The following is a 15,888-nucleotide window of genomic DNA, read 5'->3' as shown; positions in this document are numbered from 1 at the left end:
GGGAAAGATGACCATATCTATTTGCAAAATAAATCTATCTGGATATGCCTACATACCTTTTTGCAAAGATATTTTTTCCCTTTGTACAGTTACATGCACAGAAGTCCATGAGAGAAATGTATATTCTTCTAGGGATGCAACAATATTCAAAATAGGACATTTGAGAGGATGCTGTGAGTGAACCATCAGGAGGCAGATTGACAATTCATTCTTGGTCTTGCAGGGTAGAGAATTATATCAACACTATAAACCAACACGGGACATAATTTCTCTCTCTCTTCTGCCCAGGATTGTATTCAAGAAGAATCAGCAATTCTGGGAGACAGAGGAGACCTGTTCTTCTCAGGGTGGGTTCTATGTTTAATTGCTGAAGGCATGAAGCATTTTAAAAGGTTTGTCAATAAAATCCCTATTTAGTTAACCCCAATCTCCTCAGATCTCTTGTTACAGGCAGCCTTCTGCTCCTAACATCTGGCCAGGCAAAGCCTCCAATTACACTGCTGCATTTGGTAGCTTAATAGACCTAGATAAAGGTCTCTGGTATATTCATTCCCTTAGAAACTGCTTATCTCTGGCTAGTCCGATGATACGCAGCCCCATGTAGCAGCAAGGCACACAATCATGTGCCAGGCCACAGAGCGCGTGTGTATATTCACATTAATTCCAAAGCTTTCCATGACCTTTCGTTTTCTGTGGCTGGATTTACATATGTCACAGCTACACTTTGTAATTGCTGGTGAAGGGGCACGAAGAAAGGGAGAGAGCAGCCCAAGATTGCAGCCAGCCTCAAACTTGCACCACTCTATCTCTTCCACTGTCTTCACTGTACTCGATGCTTTCCAGGCCACACCTGGAATATTGTGTTCAGCTTTGGTCCTCACTACAAAAAGAGATGTGGGCAGGCTGGAAGCGGTTCAGAGAAGGGCCACAAAGATGATCAAAGGGCTGGGGAGCTATGTGAGGAAAGGCTGAGAGAGCTGGATGTGTTCAGCCTAGAGAAAAGAAGGCTCAGGGGAGACCTTATCACCATGGTCTGGTATTTAAAGGGTGGCTACAAAAAAGACTGAGAACCCCTTTTTACAAGGAGTCACATGGAAAAGACAAGGGGTGGTGGGCACAAATTATTCCCGGGGAGATTCCAACTGGACAAAAGGGTAAAATTTTTTACAATGAAAACAATCCGCCAACATTCCCCAACATTGGATACTTTTAAGATTCACCTAGATAGGGTGATGGGACACCTAGTCTAGGTCATGCTTTGACAAGAAAGGTCGGACCAGATGATCCTTGAGGTCCCCTCCAACCTGGTATTGTACGATTCTCCTCAGCACGCAGTCTACTTCTTGCTGTCATCTTAGTGAGGAGGGCAGGAGTGGCAGAAAGCTTTTGAGCTGGCTATGGACCAGATGGCTAGCATCCACCAGCTACTGCCAATGCCCTAAAGGACAAAGCCTGGCATGCACATTGCAAGTCATCAAAACCCCTCTGAATGTTGATGTTGAGGCTCAATCCAAAATAAGTATCTACTATCAAATAGTTCCACAGCAAGATTTCTCCTTAATGTTTCCCTAACTGGATAATACTGAAGAAAAACTATAAAAATCAGCTCTCAGCACACAGTCATCTCCTCTGCACTAAGATGAATCTACAACTGCGTTCTTCTAGACCTTGCTATCTGCAACTGCAAAGTACCACAAACTTCTTGTAGTTCAGTCTCTGGAATTTGTCAACTTGAACACTTGACAGCCATTTATTTTTGTTGCACCCAAATTTTTTGTCATACCACACTGAGGTTTCCTTCCTGAATCACTTTAAAAATGTATGCAGATATTTGTCTTTCTTTAATTTTATTTTTAGTTCCCCCTCTGCAGTCAAATCAGCATCTTTAAAAGCTTTTAAGAAATTGTTTGGGATTTAATATTTTCATGTTGAAAGCCTGACATGGAATTTGCTGAAATTCTGTAGCAACACGGACTGGTTTTCCTGGTTTTTTTTTTAAAGGCCCCAGAGTATCATTGCCCTCTTTTTCTCAGTCCATCTGCCAGACAATTTTCAGGCACCAGTAAAATCATCTTTTCTATTCTCTGTACTTCTTAGCTTTCCTCTGCTTTTGCATCAAGTACTGTGACAATGAACAAGGCAGATCAGCTACAGAAATTTCTCCTAAACATTTATTTTAACCTTCAAGTCTCGTGTTTGTCACTTTATGTGCCAAAGACATGAGAAAGCAAACGCCAGTAGTTTGTCAAAGCATGCTCTCTAGGGATCTGGGATCTGTTTCAGTTGTCACCATGTTGCCATATCTACCTATTGATGTAACTTCTGATGTGCAGCAACAAATGGTAAATAATTCGTCTCTCAGAACGCACTTCTGCCTGTGTTGTTGTCAGTGCTTTTGATCAATAAACCATTGAGGCATCTTCCAGCGTGAATATTGTTCCAACTGTTGCTCAGGAACAACACGCTTTATGTAATATATCCTTGTTTTCAATACTATATATGAGCTTTTTACTTCTTTCTTCAAGCAGTATCTTCTCTAGCTTGCTATGCAACTGTTTATCCACATCTCCAATGCTTGAAAAGGCTCACTGGTTTCTAGAGGTATAAACCAGCTTTCAGCTGCAGGTCACTATCTGTATCACTCCAAGCAAGGATTTCAGTTCTTTCTGTGGCAATGGTACATAATAGAGCCATTTCTTCACATTAGGCCTGACACCTACTTCTTCTAATGTAATTCCCTGGGTTCACCAAGTCCTTTTGGACTCATAACCCCTGTATTTTTTAGTTATTATGTTAGCTTTTACGAGGCTGCTCTGGAGTCCAGGAATAGTACTTACAGTAACTGACTGCTGCCAGGACATCTAGCACTTTACACACTTTATTTTCAGATCTTTCTTCTGCAAATGAAATTCAAACCAGACATCTCCACCACAGCTACATGGAAGTGCCATCATCCATCTTACTTGGTGACTGGTGACTTTAATCTCTTTTTTATCCAAGCTAATGTAGATTCGACATCTAGTACCCTAGGCATACTGCTGTGCTGCTAAATGATGTCCTTAAACTGACTCAGACCTCAGTGTTTCCCACGTTATTAGCATTAGTGATATGCTAATATCAGTAAAACTGCTATCCCCACACCAGTGACCTCTATTTTTCTCATCACCTCTCCCCAGTTTCTGCTGTGAACTGACCCATTCAGTTGGGTTTTCCTGTGTGTCTCCTTGAGATGACATACCATAGCTCTTAGTCCAATTTCCACTTTATTAAAAATGCAAATACAGACATGTATGTGCTATTGGCAATACATTTTAGATCCATTTTTGCAAAGTCTTAGAGTTTAAAGACACAGGAGATGCAAAACAATCCGTTGTTGTTCTGTTTAGATTCTACCCACGCTGGAATTTCCTTTTTCCACAAAGTTTCAAGCAGATTTCAGGGCTGTGTATTATATAGACAGATGATGCCATTTCATTCACATAGTCTGTGAATAAGGAATAGATGTCCTTACTGTGAGATTTGCAGAATAGTGCAAGCAATACTAACATTGACATAAGGAAGAGACTTTTCTCATATTGCCTTGGTAATTCAGTTTACTGAGTCCTTATGTCAATTCTATATGTTAGGGTTTTCCCTACAAATATACAAACTTTAAACTATTAAGTTAGCAACCCCTACATATACTCCATTGCTGTTCTTTCCTGTATTTGGTCTTCTACCTCCAAACAACACACTTGTCACCTTTATTAAACCATTTTCCTTGACTTATTCTCCTACTGTATGCACTGAATGTTATGGATGCTTTAGCTTGCCTGTACAACACACTGTGAAAACTGAGGCTCACATTCTACATGTCTTTTCCAGGCTTCGCCATGCTTTTGCAGTGCTCGATTACACCGTTGGCACATACTTTTCTTCTGATATGTATCCATCTGAATAAAATTCTGAATTATAAATACACAAAAATAAGAATTCAAGTTTTGAGAGGACTGGAAATATTTGCAGATTCATAGGGAATTTGGCAGCAGTTTTAGGTGGAAAAAATAGTTAGAACATTAGTCAACATCTGACTAGGCAGTATGTTTCATGCCACCTTTCAAGTCAAAATGCTGGATTATGTGATGTTACACACTGATGTTAGACACATTGTGAATGTCACAGTCAACTAGCAAAAAATCAGGGCTATTCCCTTCACTGAATTTAATTCCCGCATACAAAGAGTTCTCCTCCCACCGTGCTGGCACAGCACTCTTCACAGTTTTGCTATAATGTCACTTTCTCTGTGGCACCTTTCATCTGAAGTTATCAAAGCAAGCTACAGACACATGCTAATAACAGACCATTCTCAGAATACTTATGAGGTAAGAAATTATTATAATATGCAATTTGTTGATGAGAAAACTGAATTAGAAAATTATTAAACTGAGTTAGAAATTGATTGAAGGTCACAGATGTTGGACTTAACCCCTAAATGTGTCTCCCAGCCCCATGCATTACTCACAGATAACACATGCACGTCTCCCAACAAAGGTCTCTAATTCAACTCGGTTTTGCACATGATGCCAACACAACCACAGGTAGACTAGATGAAGGTATTGCTCCCACACAGCAGTACAATTCATTAGATTACTGTTACCCTTATTATAACAAAGTGGTGTCATTAAAGCTAATTCTACCCCATAAGAGTGTGTGACCAGAACGAAAGCAGCAGGGCACAGTTCATAAGCCAGAGCAGCACTTTACCACAGCTTCCTTTCAGAAGTAAAAGCTGTGTTTTAAATAAAACAAAAAGCTTTTACTTTGATAAATGCTGGCTGCTTCAAAACGATACTCTGTTCTCAAATCTCCCCAGCTAAATGCCACCACAGCTGTAAGGGCCAACCACATGTGCAGGTTGGGAATTATCCACACAAACAAAGAGCACAGCTTGAAACATCGACTTTTTTCCTGATCAAAAGGGCCTTGGAGACAACTGGACACTTTGGATCAGGCAAAGGATAGGGCTTTTATTATTTTCAAAGAGCACTCCAGTGAATAAAGTAGCCAATATGGTCCTGGTGGCAGTGATAGGTTCTAACACCCTCCTCATCCCACACAAGTTGCTTAAAAGCTTGGCTTTGGGTCTGTTTAGGGTTTGCTGTTTTCCATTTTCGTTTTTGTTAAAGAACTTCTTTAGAGAAAACCTGAAATACATTCAACCCTTTCATTAGCTTTCTTTAATAGCATTCCTTGTGTAAGCTGCTTTGCCACATACCAAATCATAAATTGCAAATATTACCAAAGAAACCTTATCACATGAAAAACATCTTCATTATACCCATAATAAGGAAATATAGGCTTTAATTCTATTAAGGTACGATTTTTATTTTTCTATGTATTTTCATAGAGAGAAAAAAAGAAATCCCTTTCCATCTTGTTTTTACCTAGTTTCATTCACCAGCTTTCAACTACATATGCTGAAAGATTTAACATAAAACAACTATTCATGAAAAAATTTTCAATCATGAAATATTCACAATATTTCACTTTGTAGAGCTGTTCATTTTAACAAAATCTAAAGGATTTCACCCAAATGATAAGGCAGAATATTCCTCTGAAATATCTGTTCTTCTTAATAGCCGTATATTCCAGTGTAAACCTAAAACAATCTAACATGGAGGTATGTGACCACTAAGCTATGTATTCCAAATAAATGTATCCCATTAACATCACAAATTTTGCAGTGCATGTTAAATCTAAATAGAGGTACTGTGGCAATAACAGCAATGACTTTGGTCTTGATTTCTTATGCAACAATCCAGAAGGACACAGAATTCTACTTCATTCTGTAACTGTTGTCTATCTTATCATCATACAACCAGACATATTATAAAATATCTTTACTAATATCATAACATGATGGGACAGATATCTGTTATTTAGAACCAAGTAAGAATTAGGGACCTTCTTTAGTCCTTCTATCTCAAACAAGTTTGATTTTCAGAGTTGTGGTGTTCTGACTGTAATAAATTTGCAGAAGAAATCTTTCTAAAACCAAAATACAGTAGCATCATTTGTACAACAGACAAAACAATAAAGGTAGTACAAAATTACATTGAAACTGTAAAAAGTATATCCTTCTTGGGTGGAATGTTTTGGGTTTTAAGTATCAGACAGAAATTACAAAAACATTTTCTTTAACTGATTTTATACGATCACCTGTAGGAACTGTTAGGAAGTTAGTATTTTGTAATTGTTTCACTGCAGACTTGCCTGCTTTGCCTGCAAATGTAAATGAGCATCTGAGTGTAAAATATCTCTCTAACCAGTTGCCAGTATTGGAAATCTAGAGAGCAGCAACAGCCCTTGGCTATACCAGATATTTCTGGAATAATACTTATGATATTATGACTAAAAGCTGATGGGGATCTAATTTCATTTAAGCAAACAGCAAGGCTCTTCTTTGACCTGGACAGCATTTGCAATGATTCCTCTGTTGCATTATCTGGCATTTCTTAACAATGGTAGGATTCTGAATCTTGTTAAAATGCGTGGCTTTAAACTACTAACTTCCAGTAAAGCATTAATTCACATATTCATAAGGTCCATAATCACTCAAAAAGTATGTCCTGTGAAGCACATTCTATGAATATATTTGTGCATTTATATTTTTTTTAATTTTAAAAAGGTTTATTTATCCTCATTGTACAGCTTATACCCCCAAGCCACTGGCTGGAAGGGTATACAGTAGTGCATGAAAGAACACTGAACTTTTCTTTAGCTGAGTTGATGAAGTAGTTACTGTGTCTGTGGTGCAAGGAAGAGTGTTTTAATGACTACGAAATTTCTCACTGGCATGTTGTTTGAAGGATGTTTCTGAACTGGATCCTCCTCATCTGAAGCCTGAATCTCATTGTTTGATGGGATAGGCCTGAATAAAAAACACTGATGAAATTTATGTTCACGTCTTTAAGGCCCACATCCATATTCTAAGGAATTTGAAGCCATGCTTTTTTTTTTTCTTTCAGAAACAACTTTTTCCTTTTCTTCCTCTTCCACCAAATGTCATTGTACCCTACATATTCACAGTCTGAGATGAGAAAGGAAGAGAGGGGTTTCTGGGGGGTTGGTTTGTTGGTATTTTTTGGTGTTTGTTTTATTTTGTTTCAAACTTCACTATGCAATATTTGTAGATTAAATCATGGAAAAAAAAACATTCCAGAAGATGACTACAATCTGATGCAGATGGGAAAAGCAACACTGCCAGGCAGGGTGAGGAATGTTATCAGAAACGCCTATTTGTGTACAAAAGTAGAAATCAGTTTCTTTTAAACACACAGAAATCAGAATTCTTTATGAGATACGATAACACTGGAAGACTCCACCAAGCAACAAGTGCTCTTGAGCAAATCAAGGCCAAATTTTTCAAGCAGAGTGTCCAGCCCTGAATGCCTGAGAGGTTAAACACAAAACCCTTGGGAAGAGATGGAAGAATTAAGGACTTGCACAGGCAGGGGACTCACCTAAAACTTTGCACTCGGATAGAGTTTGGTAACAGAATGGATACAAGTGTAATGAAGATGTATATATAATATGAAGGCATCAATTAAGAAAAGGTATGATAGAAAAGGAATCTGGAGAAAATAAGAGGAATACAAAGTACTTTGTTCTGTCCAGTTGAATTTCATGGAATCGCAAGGCATCCGGTGTGACTTACTAATAGGCAGCTGAAGGCACTTGAATCTCAAAACATCTCTTCTAATTTGTTGTGAAATAATAGCTTGCAGCAAACAACATCGGTGCTCATATGTTTCTAATTAAATTTATGGATGACAATCTAGTTACACATATCCTACTCAATATAAAGCTTCGATACACACTGACCTGTAGTATACAAGTACTGAAAAAGGATTCATGCACCAAGAAACACTACAGGCAAGCATAACCTGCAAATGCCACGTGCAGCAGAAGACATTGTTTTAGAACTGAGTGTGTCAGCCTGATGGTATGGTGGGTTTATATGTTCAAAATATTGAAATCATAGAATCATAGAATAGTTAGGGTTGGAAAGGACCTAAAGATCATCTAGTTCCAAATACTGCAATATTTCTTACCCTCACAGGTTTCCTTCAAAACTTTTGTAACAATATTGGCTAATCAGTCACAGAGCTTCTACTGGCACATACTAGCATAAACTGACTTCAAACCAGTGCCTGAAGACTGTTTTCCAGCTGCGTAAAATAACCCACCCTACTTACCACTTGCTGAAGAGCAGGTAGAAAGCATCACCTTCTCATACAGCCGGTTTCTATTGCTCCTCTAATTATGTCCTCATGGGCATTTTAATATGTAGGTACGATTATTACACAAAGTACTTTGGATAGCATCACACACCCAGTATTCCCTACGACACTGCTCTCTGCTACCCACCCACAGGGGAAAAATTAAGCATAGTGTACTGTCTCGGCTGTAAATTAAGTCCAAAGTAGCAGTAGGTGGGACTGGAAGCCAGAAACACTTAGCATTTCGTTCCCATCCACACAGCAGACCATGTTGTCACTTCAGGGAAAAGAAAATTTCTATCTTAATGCATTAAGTAAAGGCTTAATCTAGTCCACTGCATCAGTGAAAACATTTAGGGAAAAACAGTACTGATTTTAAATACTAAGCAATATGTTTGTGCAAAAGTTACAATTGCTAGCATTTCCCTCACCCAGTTTCTGTGAGCATTCTTTTTTCCTCCAGATAAATATTGATAGTTCATGGCAAATTGTTTGGAACACAGCACTCCATTTTAGCTGCAGGATTTAGGCTGGAGTCTGTTTCAGTGGTGTGCATGCCTAGAACTAATAGCCCTGGGAATAAAGACACAACTGAGCATTCAAAACCTGCTGGATTTTGTTTGACTCAGTGTGTTAGATAAAATTGTGATTTCACACTAAACCTACCTTGTCTGCACACAAGCTAGAAGACAACTGAAAGTTTTACTAGTGCATGGCCTGGTGAGTGTGTGAAAGTTGAGAAGGCAGTTTTTGTTGCAGGCTGAACAACCTGAAAACAGCTACCTCTCACTATTAGACCACAGAGCTGCATGGTCTGAACAGGAGGGAACTTGGACAACATCTCATTAGGGACCCAAGATCAGCTCAGAGTCTGGGGGAGGACTTGCTACTCTTCACTATTATTATTTCTCTCTAAATATTTTTATTTTTCAAAATAAAGAGATGTCATTCATTATTATAAGTGCCATTCCAAAGCTAAGGAAAAAGACAGACCCCTTTTGAAACGTGATCTGCACATTTCTTCACTGGCCAGCTAACACTACCCCAGTGTATCCCTTAGCTAAGGCCTAAGGGAGAAGCGCAGAGTCCTCAAGGATCTGCAGAGCAGTAGAAACCTGGGAGAGAGGGCCTACTCTGCTGCCTCCTGCTAAGGAGCAAAGCAGATGAAAGGCATCAGTAGATAGACAAACCTGCTCAGTCCATATTCACTGTTTTAAGCATGTCAGTGGGATTTTCACTTTGAGGGGGAGGGACATGACAGGACACCAAAACACAAAACCAGAACCACCCTACAAGTATAGCATAAAATAAATTACATAGTTGTAATGTGTGAAATTCAAGGTAGACTAGTGATCTTACACTTGCCTGATACAAATGGTCAGCACAAATTAAAGCAACACGTTACAGCATGGGGATACAGAAGTCAGACCAAAGAGATGGGACAGAAGTTTCTATTTTCTAGGTTGTCTTCGTAGCCTTTTTGGTGAAGCAAATCTCAACAGCAAGCCACAGTGCAGATGAGGCAGGAGCAGCTGGCTGGAGTGGGCTATGGGCAGCTCAGGTAACTGGGTCTATCACAGACATGGATGAGACCTTGCTATCCCATGTAATATGGCAAATGGGGCTCTGGGGTCCCACTACCTGTGTGTACGGTAATGTTAAGGAGAAAAGAAATATCTGCTCAAGAAGTCATCAGAAATGAGGACTTCAAATGACTGTCGGTACATTCTGCAATGCTTGCTTATTGTCTAGTGTTGTTACCTTGCTGCAGTCCTTTTCTCCCTCTAATCAAGCATCGCTTCATGAATCATTTGACTTGTTATTTATGAGTGGCATTGGGCAAAGTTTAATATTTTGTGGCTTTTGTGTAAGGAGCCAAACTGGTGTTCATTAGTGACCCCTGGAACCTAAACCCAGCCTTTGCAGCTACCAATGCCAAATCCATTTGTTTCCAGCACCTCCCAGCATCAGTGCTAGCCATATGAACACTCAAAGAGGCAACTCTAATATCAACAACCAGGAACAAACTTGTCCCTCAAAAGACAATCTTTATGAACGTCAAAGATGGCATCGGTTTCCCAGACTCTCCAAGCTTTTGTTGTTTCAGTATTTGTTAAACTAGCATGCTGAATACTTGACATTGGCATATTTATCCTCTTACACAACTGTTCCAACATCTATGAGCATTTTCCAGTTACGTATCCATAGTACAGCTATGAAATGTCCTTGTTAATCTCAGTCATCATTTGAAAATATTAACTAAAAATAAATGCAGAATACAATCTCAATGAATCCAAATCCTATGTATATTCAAACCAGTTATTTTACAGCACTTGGCATTTACATTTCTCTTTCAGGTGACATTAGAGCAATTCATACATTCACTACAGTGAAAGTTTTTCCTAGTATCCTCAACAGCAAAACAAGCATTTCTGATTAGATGACCTCAGCTACCTACAGCTCTCATATGCTAAATATAAAGCAATACAGAGTGATCCCACAGAGGCTGAGTAGGATTTTAATTGCAAGTTTGGTATATTTGTCTGGATTCCTTTCTTGTGTAAATCCAGTGAATTCAGGGCCATGTTTCTATATGATGACAAGTTTCTATTTAGGATGCAGTAAAATTCCTCCTGCACTTTTGCTCTGGAGAATCTTAAAAATCACAAAAGGTTGTGATACTGCGATGAACAAACATCTTTAAAAATATACATCATTATGAGTATTGCCTCTTCACAAGTATATTTTAATGACAGAAGATACAGTCAGTAAATTTTCATTCTTACCACAAGACTGCTGTCCAGAGAAAGTCTTTTCCCGAATTCCCTTTTCTGGAGCTGTCTCTTTCTCTCCATAGCTGAGGTTACTTGTTTTCCTTTTGATCAGCTAGAAATGTCAGTCTGTTTCCAGCATCACTAAAAAAAAAATAATAATAAAAAAAAATTTAAAAAACCCACCAAAATTAAATGCACATTTCAGTATCCTGCTAACAGTTTCTGTCTTTCATCATTAACTTTGTAATAACCCAGCAGCTAATGACTTTGTGCCTATAGAAGGCTGTGTTCCAGGAACAAATTTTCTGTGCCAGAAAAGCTAAACTCTCCAGACAGAAATATTAGCAATATGTTTGGGTCACTTCTCAAAGGAGAAAAATAATCTGCTACTACTGTCCTTATCAAGACACCCCATGTTTTCATAGTCTTTTTAATTGGGCTGGGATCTGGATTTGCAGAGCCAACAAACTACCTGGGGCTGGCGAGTGGGAGGCAGGGAGGGAAACAGTTCGCTTCACATTAATTGCACTCCTCAGTAAGCCCTGCTTGTTGGCACATCTGTGCTGCTGCTATGATGTACATATTTTGGACCTAATCCTGAAGAGTTCTAAAAGCTTTCAACTCCCATTATCCTTAATGAGACACAAATGCCCTTAGCATGTTTAAGTTTTTAAGGTCAAAGATTCTGCTCTGTTAATCAGACAGCCCAACTGCCTGTACAGAATGGCTGGGGAACTTCACCCTGTGAAGCTATCACAGAGGGAGTGAGTCTTTCCAGTTTTATAGGATTTGGCTGTTCCTGGATGGTGGTTTCTACTAAAACCAAGCTACAGTTTACCAGTAACTACAGCTCTCTCTTTTCCCAATTGTTTCTGATAATATATGTTTATGAAAGTTTTAGCTTGCATTTTAAGGTAATATTTATTGTGTGTGATACACGAACATGGGCAAAGCTAATGAATTTATTCAGGATTCAGAAAGTAAGAGCAGAACAACAGAAGTCAGAATCTAGCCTAAATTAAAGCAGACAGATATGCTCACAAATACAGAACCAAGTACAGGAATCTCATACTGACTACATTTACTGCGTCAGAGGGCAAGATGCTATCTCTCTTAATCTGGGCTAACTCCCATTAAATACAAAGAGCTTTCACTACAAGAATTTGTCCACATTTTTTTTTAGTCAAGAGCTAATATGAAAGCCTATTTAAAAACAATTTTAGTAAGACTGAGACATTCATACAGCACTGCTTAATGCTGAACCTATAGAAATTCACCACATTTGCCTGAAAAACAATACTAAGCAAAAGACATATCTGTCCATTTCTGATCCTTTTTACTTATTGTGAACAAAACCTTCAGTCACAAACAGCCAGGTGATGCACGAATACCACTGGGCTTGGCTTTAGGGTAACACAGCTGGCATTCCCAAAAGAAGCATGTGCCCTGCAGATATATTTGCATGGGTATGGATAAATGTGATTTCTCAACCACCCATCTGTCACTGTGGGGATACTAAGCAGATAAAACCACCACAACTCATTCCTCAAGTTGTCCCTAAATGCTCTGCCATGAGGGCACAAAGGAGTCTGACTATGGGTTAAGCACAGGCCACCTACATGAAAAACAGGATGCTCAAGCTAAGCCTCCAAAGCCAGCTGGAATTTGGAGGGCTCCCAGAGGCATGCAACCCAGGATCATCAGGTCCACTGTGGGCACCACAACTGGGACTGCTCTTGTAAAATATTTCCCATGGGGAAGCCACAACTGGTCTAGTACCAAGCCATCCAGTAAGAAATTCAGCCTTCTATTAAACAGCACTTGTTTCCTACTTCTGGTTTACACTTACGCAAGACCAGAATTCAAGCCATTTTCTCCAAAATGGATAAATTACCCACTATACACATTCATCTAAGGAATGCATGCGGCGAGAACATGTACACACAATGATAGGGAAACCAATTATTGCACTGTGTTCATTCCTGCCTTGTGGTTTTTTTCCCAGGTTTATCTGTAAGTTTGCTTCCTTTTAGTAGTACCAACCCTCAAGCTACATACACTATTTCATTCAGCTTATAAGGAATCTCAGTGGTATGCTATCACATTTACACAATTTACACAATTACTGTACACATTAACACAATTACCATTGTTTGCTGATTAGCAATCATGCCTCAAAAGAAATACCAAAACAGATTTGAACAAACACAGAGGCAACGTATTACAGTGTTTTTGTGATCACACCAGAAAATGGCAAAAGAAAGCCCATATGCAATATTTGCATCATTCTTCTCTGCATCCATCATGCCTGGAGAGCAGGACTTCCACCAAGGGAGTCTTCATTGATCAGCAAGCACACAACCACTCAGGAGCAAACCAGTTGGAGAGCTACAGTCGGAGCCCATTATTGCTGCAGAAGGTCAAGCATTACTATTAATTATTCCTATAGGTTACATGCTACGCTGCCCTGGGCACCTCAAGGGGTGGATTTATTGTAACCCATACCTGGCACAGCACATGAACCTACCCATGTACTGGTGAAGCAGCCTCAGACCTGCACACTCCACTCCCTCTCCCCGACACACACACCATGGAAACAAATCTCTGGGCATGTTACCATTAGCAGTCACAAATCTCTCCTAAAGAGTTAACAACCGTGGGCTGAACCCACTTAAAGTTTTGAATCAAAGGTAATTGTCAGAGAAGATAATACATCATTTGTACTAACATATGCTGGTGCCTCAAAGTACCCAACTCAGGAGGCCTTTAAAGAAAACTGATCATCAGAGTGAAGTACATAAAACCAGAACAAGTTTTCATCTTGGAATGGTAATTTTTATGCATCATACTACTTGTCACAGACAAAAAATGACCCTCCCAGGTAAATCTCTCTTCCTCTGAGACTAACAACAACCTGGAATACCGTACTGCACCCACTGGGAAGCTCAGCAGAGAACAGTCGTCCAGATGTAACAGTTCTGAAATGTAAAAGCACTCAGAATGAGTTTTGCCCAGTCATCAGAAATACTATTTGTATTGCCAAGAAAACAGCCTGTAGAAATTTATCCGCCTTCCCTGAGCAATTTGCTTGTCAGTATCTTTATAGCAGAGACCCCAGTGATCAACATTCAGACCTTGACTGTCCCATTTAGCTCGGCTGAACTGTGAACTATTGCAAAGCCACTTCTGATTTATGGTGTCTTCATTGACACTGTACTCATACATGTACCTTGCAAAATCTTTGGGGGCACATCTTACTGTTCTTTGTGCTGCAGGAAATTTTTCCACTGTAGGACTGTTCTCTAAGGGACTATAGAGTTCATCTATGCTGAGCATGTTGGGGAAGGCACTGAAGTTAGAAGTACTTGGCGGTTATCCTCATATCCTCCTTGTATCCTCAAGGAGTGTATGGGGATCAGTCTAAGAGAATTCAGGTCCCAGATGTTTGCCTAGTATCTTAGTTTTTCATTGAGCTCAGGCAAGAGGGTTTTATATGGACATAGAAAAAACTCTCAGGGGAAGACCTAAGTGGAATCTTGCTTCAATACAGTATACCCTCACTGTTCAGAAAGCCAGCAAGCCAGAAGCAGAGCCAGAGCTTGATTATACATCCTAAAGTGCAGTATTTTTAGCACTCAATACAAAAATCTTCATTACTTGAGGAAATGGCTCCAAAACTATGCCCTGGAGAAACGGTGTGATTAACAGAGAAAAGCACTCTCTAAAATCTATGCAAGAAGATTCTTGGATTATAATACCTTCATTTTTAGTAGTAACAAAGGGTAATTGATGTATATTGCTTTAGCTGATGAAAACTCATAACATTATATTCTGTAGATAAGCATCCAACATATTTTCAGACAGTTTGAAACTGCAGTTACACTGCAACAGAGCTATGCCAACATATGCCAGCTGGGAACTAGCACACAGTATATCTCTTTGGTAACTGGAAATACACTGAACTTATTTTTCCCTTACAAATTAGTATAAATTTAGAAGTTACAACACATAAAAATGACTGCTCTGTAAACTAGTGTCCTTTCATTTAAATTCAGGATAGATGTAGGGTAGCCTCCCCACCCTCTGCTTTGCACACCTTAACACTGCCAGAAGGCAAAACACCCGCAGGGCAGGAAGGCATTCCCTCTCAGCAGTCTGCTTGTCTTTCTGAGGTGCTAATTGAGAGGACAAATTTTGTAATGTGGACATCAAAATGCTGGGTAACAGAATGAAGCCAAAATTATACAGTGATCACACTTAAGCACTTTTTTCTACTCTGATAGTTCTGCTTGTTTGACAGCCATACTTTAACACTGAAAGGGAGTCACAAGAACTGGTATTTTCCTCAGCAATGAAAGGAGAAGGAAAATAATATCACTAGCATAGGTCAGGAAGAAGCTATGAGAAAGTAAAGATTGTCATCGATGAAAATGTTAGTTAGAATGAAGAGGTGACCTAAAGGTGAGAGATTTTATATCTCGTTAGCAATCTCTGGATTGATTCTGTTTCCCAAGAACCAAATTAAATGTAATGTCTCTGTCTGGCTCTGCTTCTTTTGCATAATGCCAATGTGCATTTTCTTTTCTTGTGGTCTTCGTACAAAAACAGAAGAAAAAGCGTAAATAAGTAGGGTACGGTTTGTATGGGCCTTTTTAGAACTAGAAGAAAAAAAATCCAGAATTAAGGAGTCGGTGTGTATTCAACAGATCAAAGATTGTTCTGATCTATAAAATCACTACATTTAACTTCCCATTCAAAAATGACAGCTAGCTTCATACTAAGCGTTTCACTGTTTCCTTTGAGTTGTGTTTGTTTTGTTTTGTTTGGGTTGGGTTTTCGGCGGGGGGAGGGGT

At 39.2% G+C, this 15,888-nt stretch overlaps 1 protein-coding gene across 1 annotated transcript in view; it reads right to left on the bottom strand.

The window, feature by feature from the left end:
• The window catches only part of NCKAP5 (NCK associated protein 5), a 405,798-nt gene that overhangs the window by 375,008 nt on the left and 14,902 nt on the right, over positions 1-15,888 (bottom strand). The window contains exon 2 of the mRNA XM_065671334.1: positions 11,048-11,176. Within this exon, the coding sequence (XP_065527406.1) occupies positions 11,048-11,116 (69 nt within the window). The 5' untranslated portion in view covers positions 11,117-11,176. The remainder of the gene's footprint in view (positions 1-11,047; positions 11,177-15,888) is intronic.

This window comes from Lathamus discolor, chromosome 3 (assembly GCF_037157495.1).
Source record: "Lathamus discolor isolate bLatDis1 chromosome 3, bLatDis1.hap1, whole genome shotgun sequence".
Classification (NCBI taxonomy): domain Eukaryota; kingdom Metazoa; phylum Chordata; class Aves; order Psittaciformes; family Psittacidae; genus Lathamus; species Lathamus discolor.
This window is presented reverse-complemented; position numbering and strand designations above follow the sequence as displayed.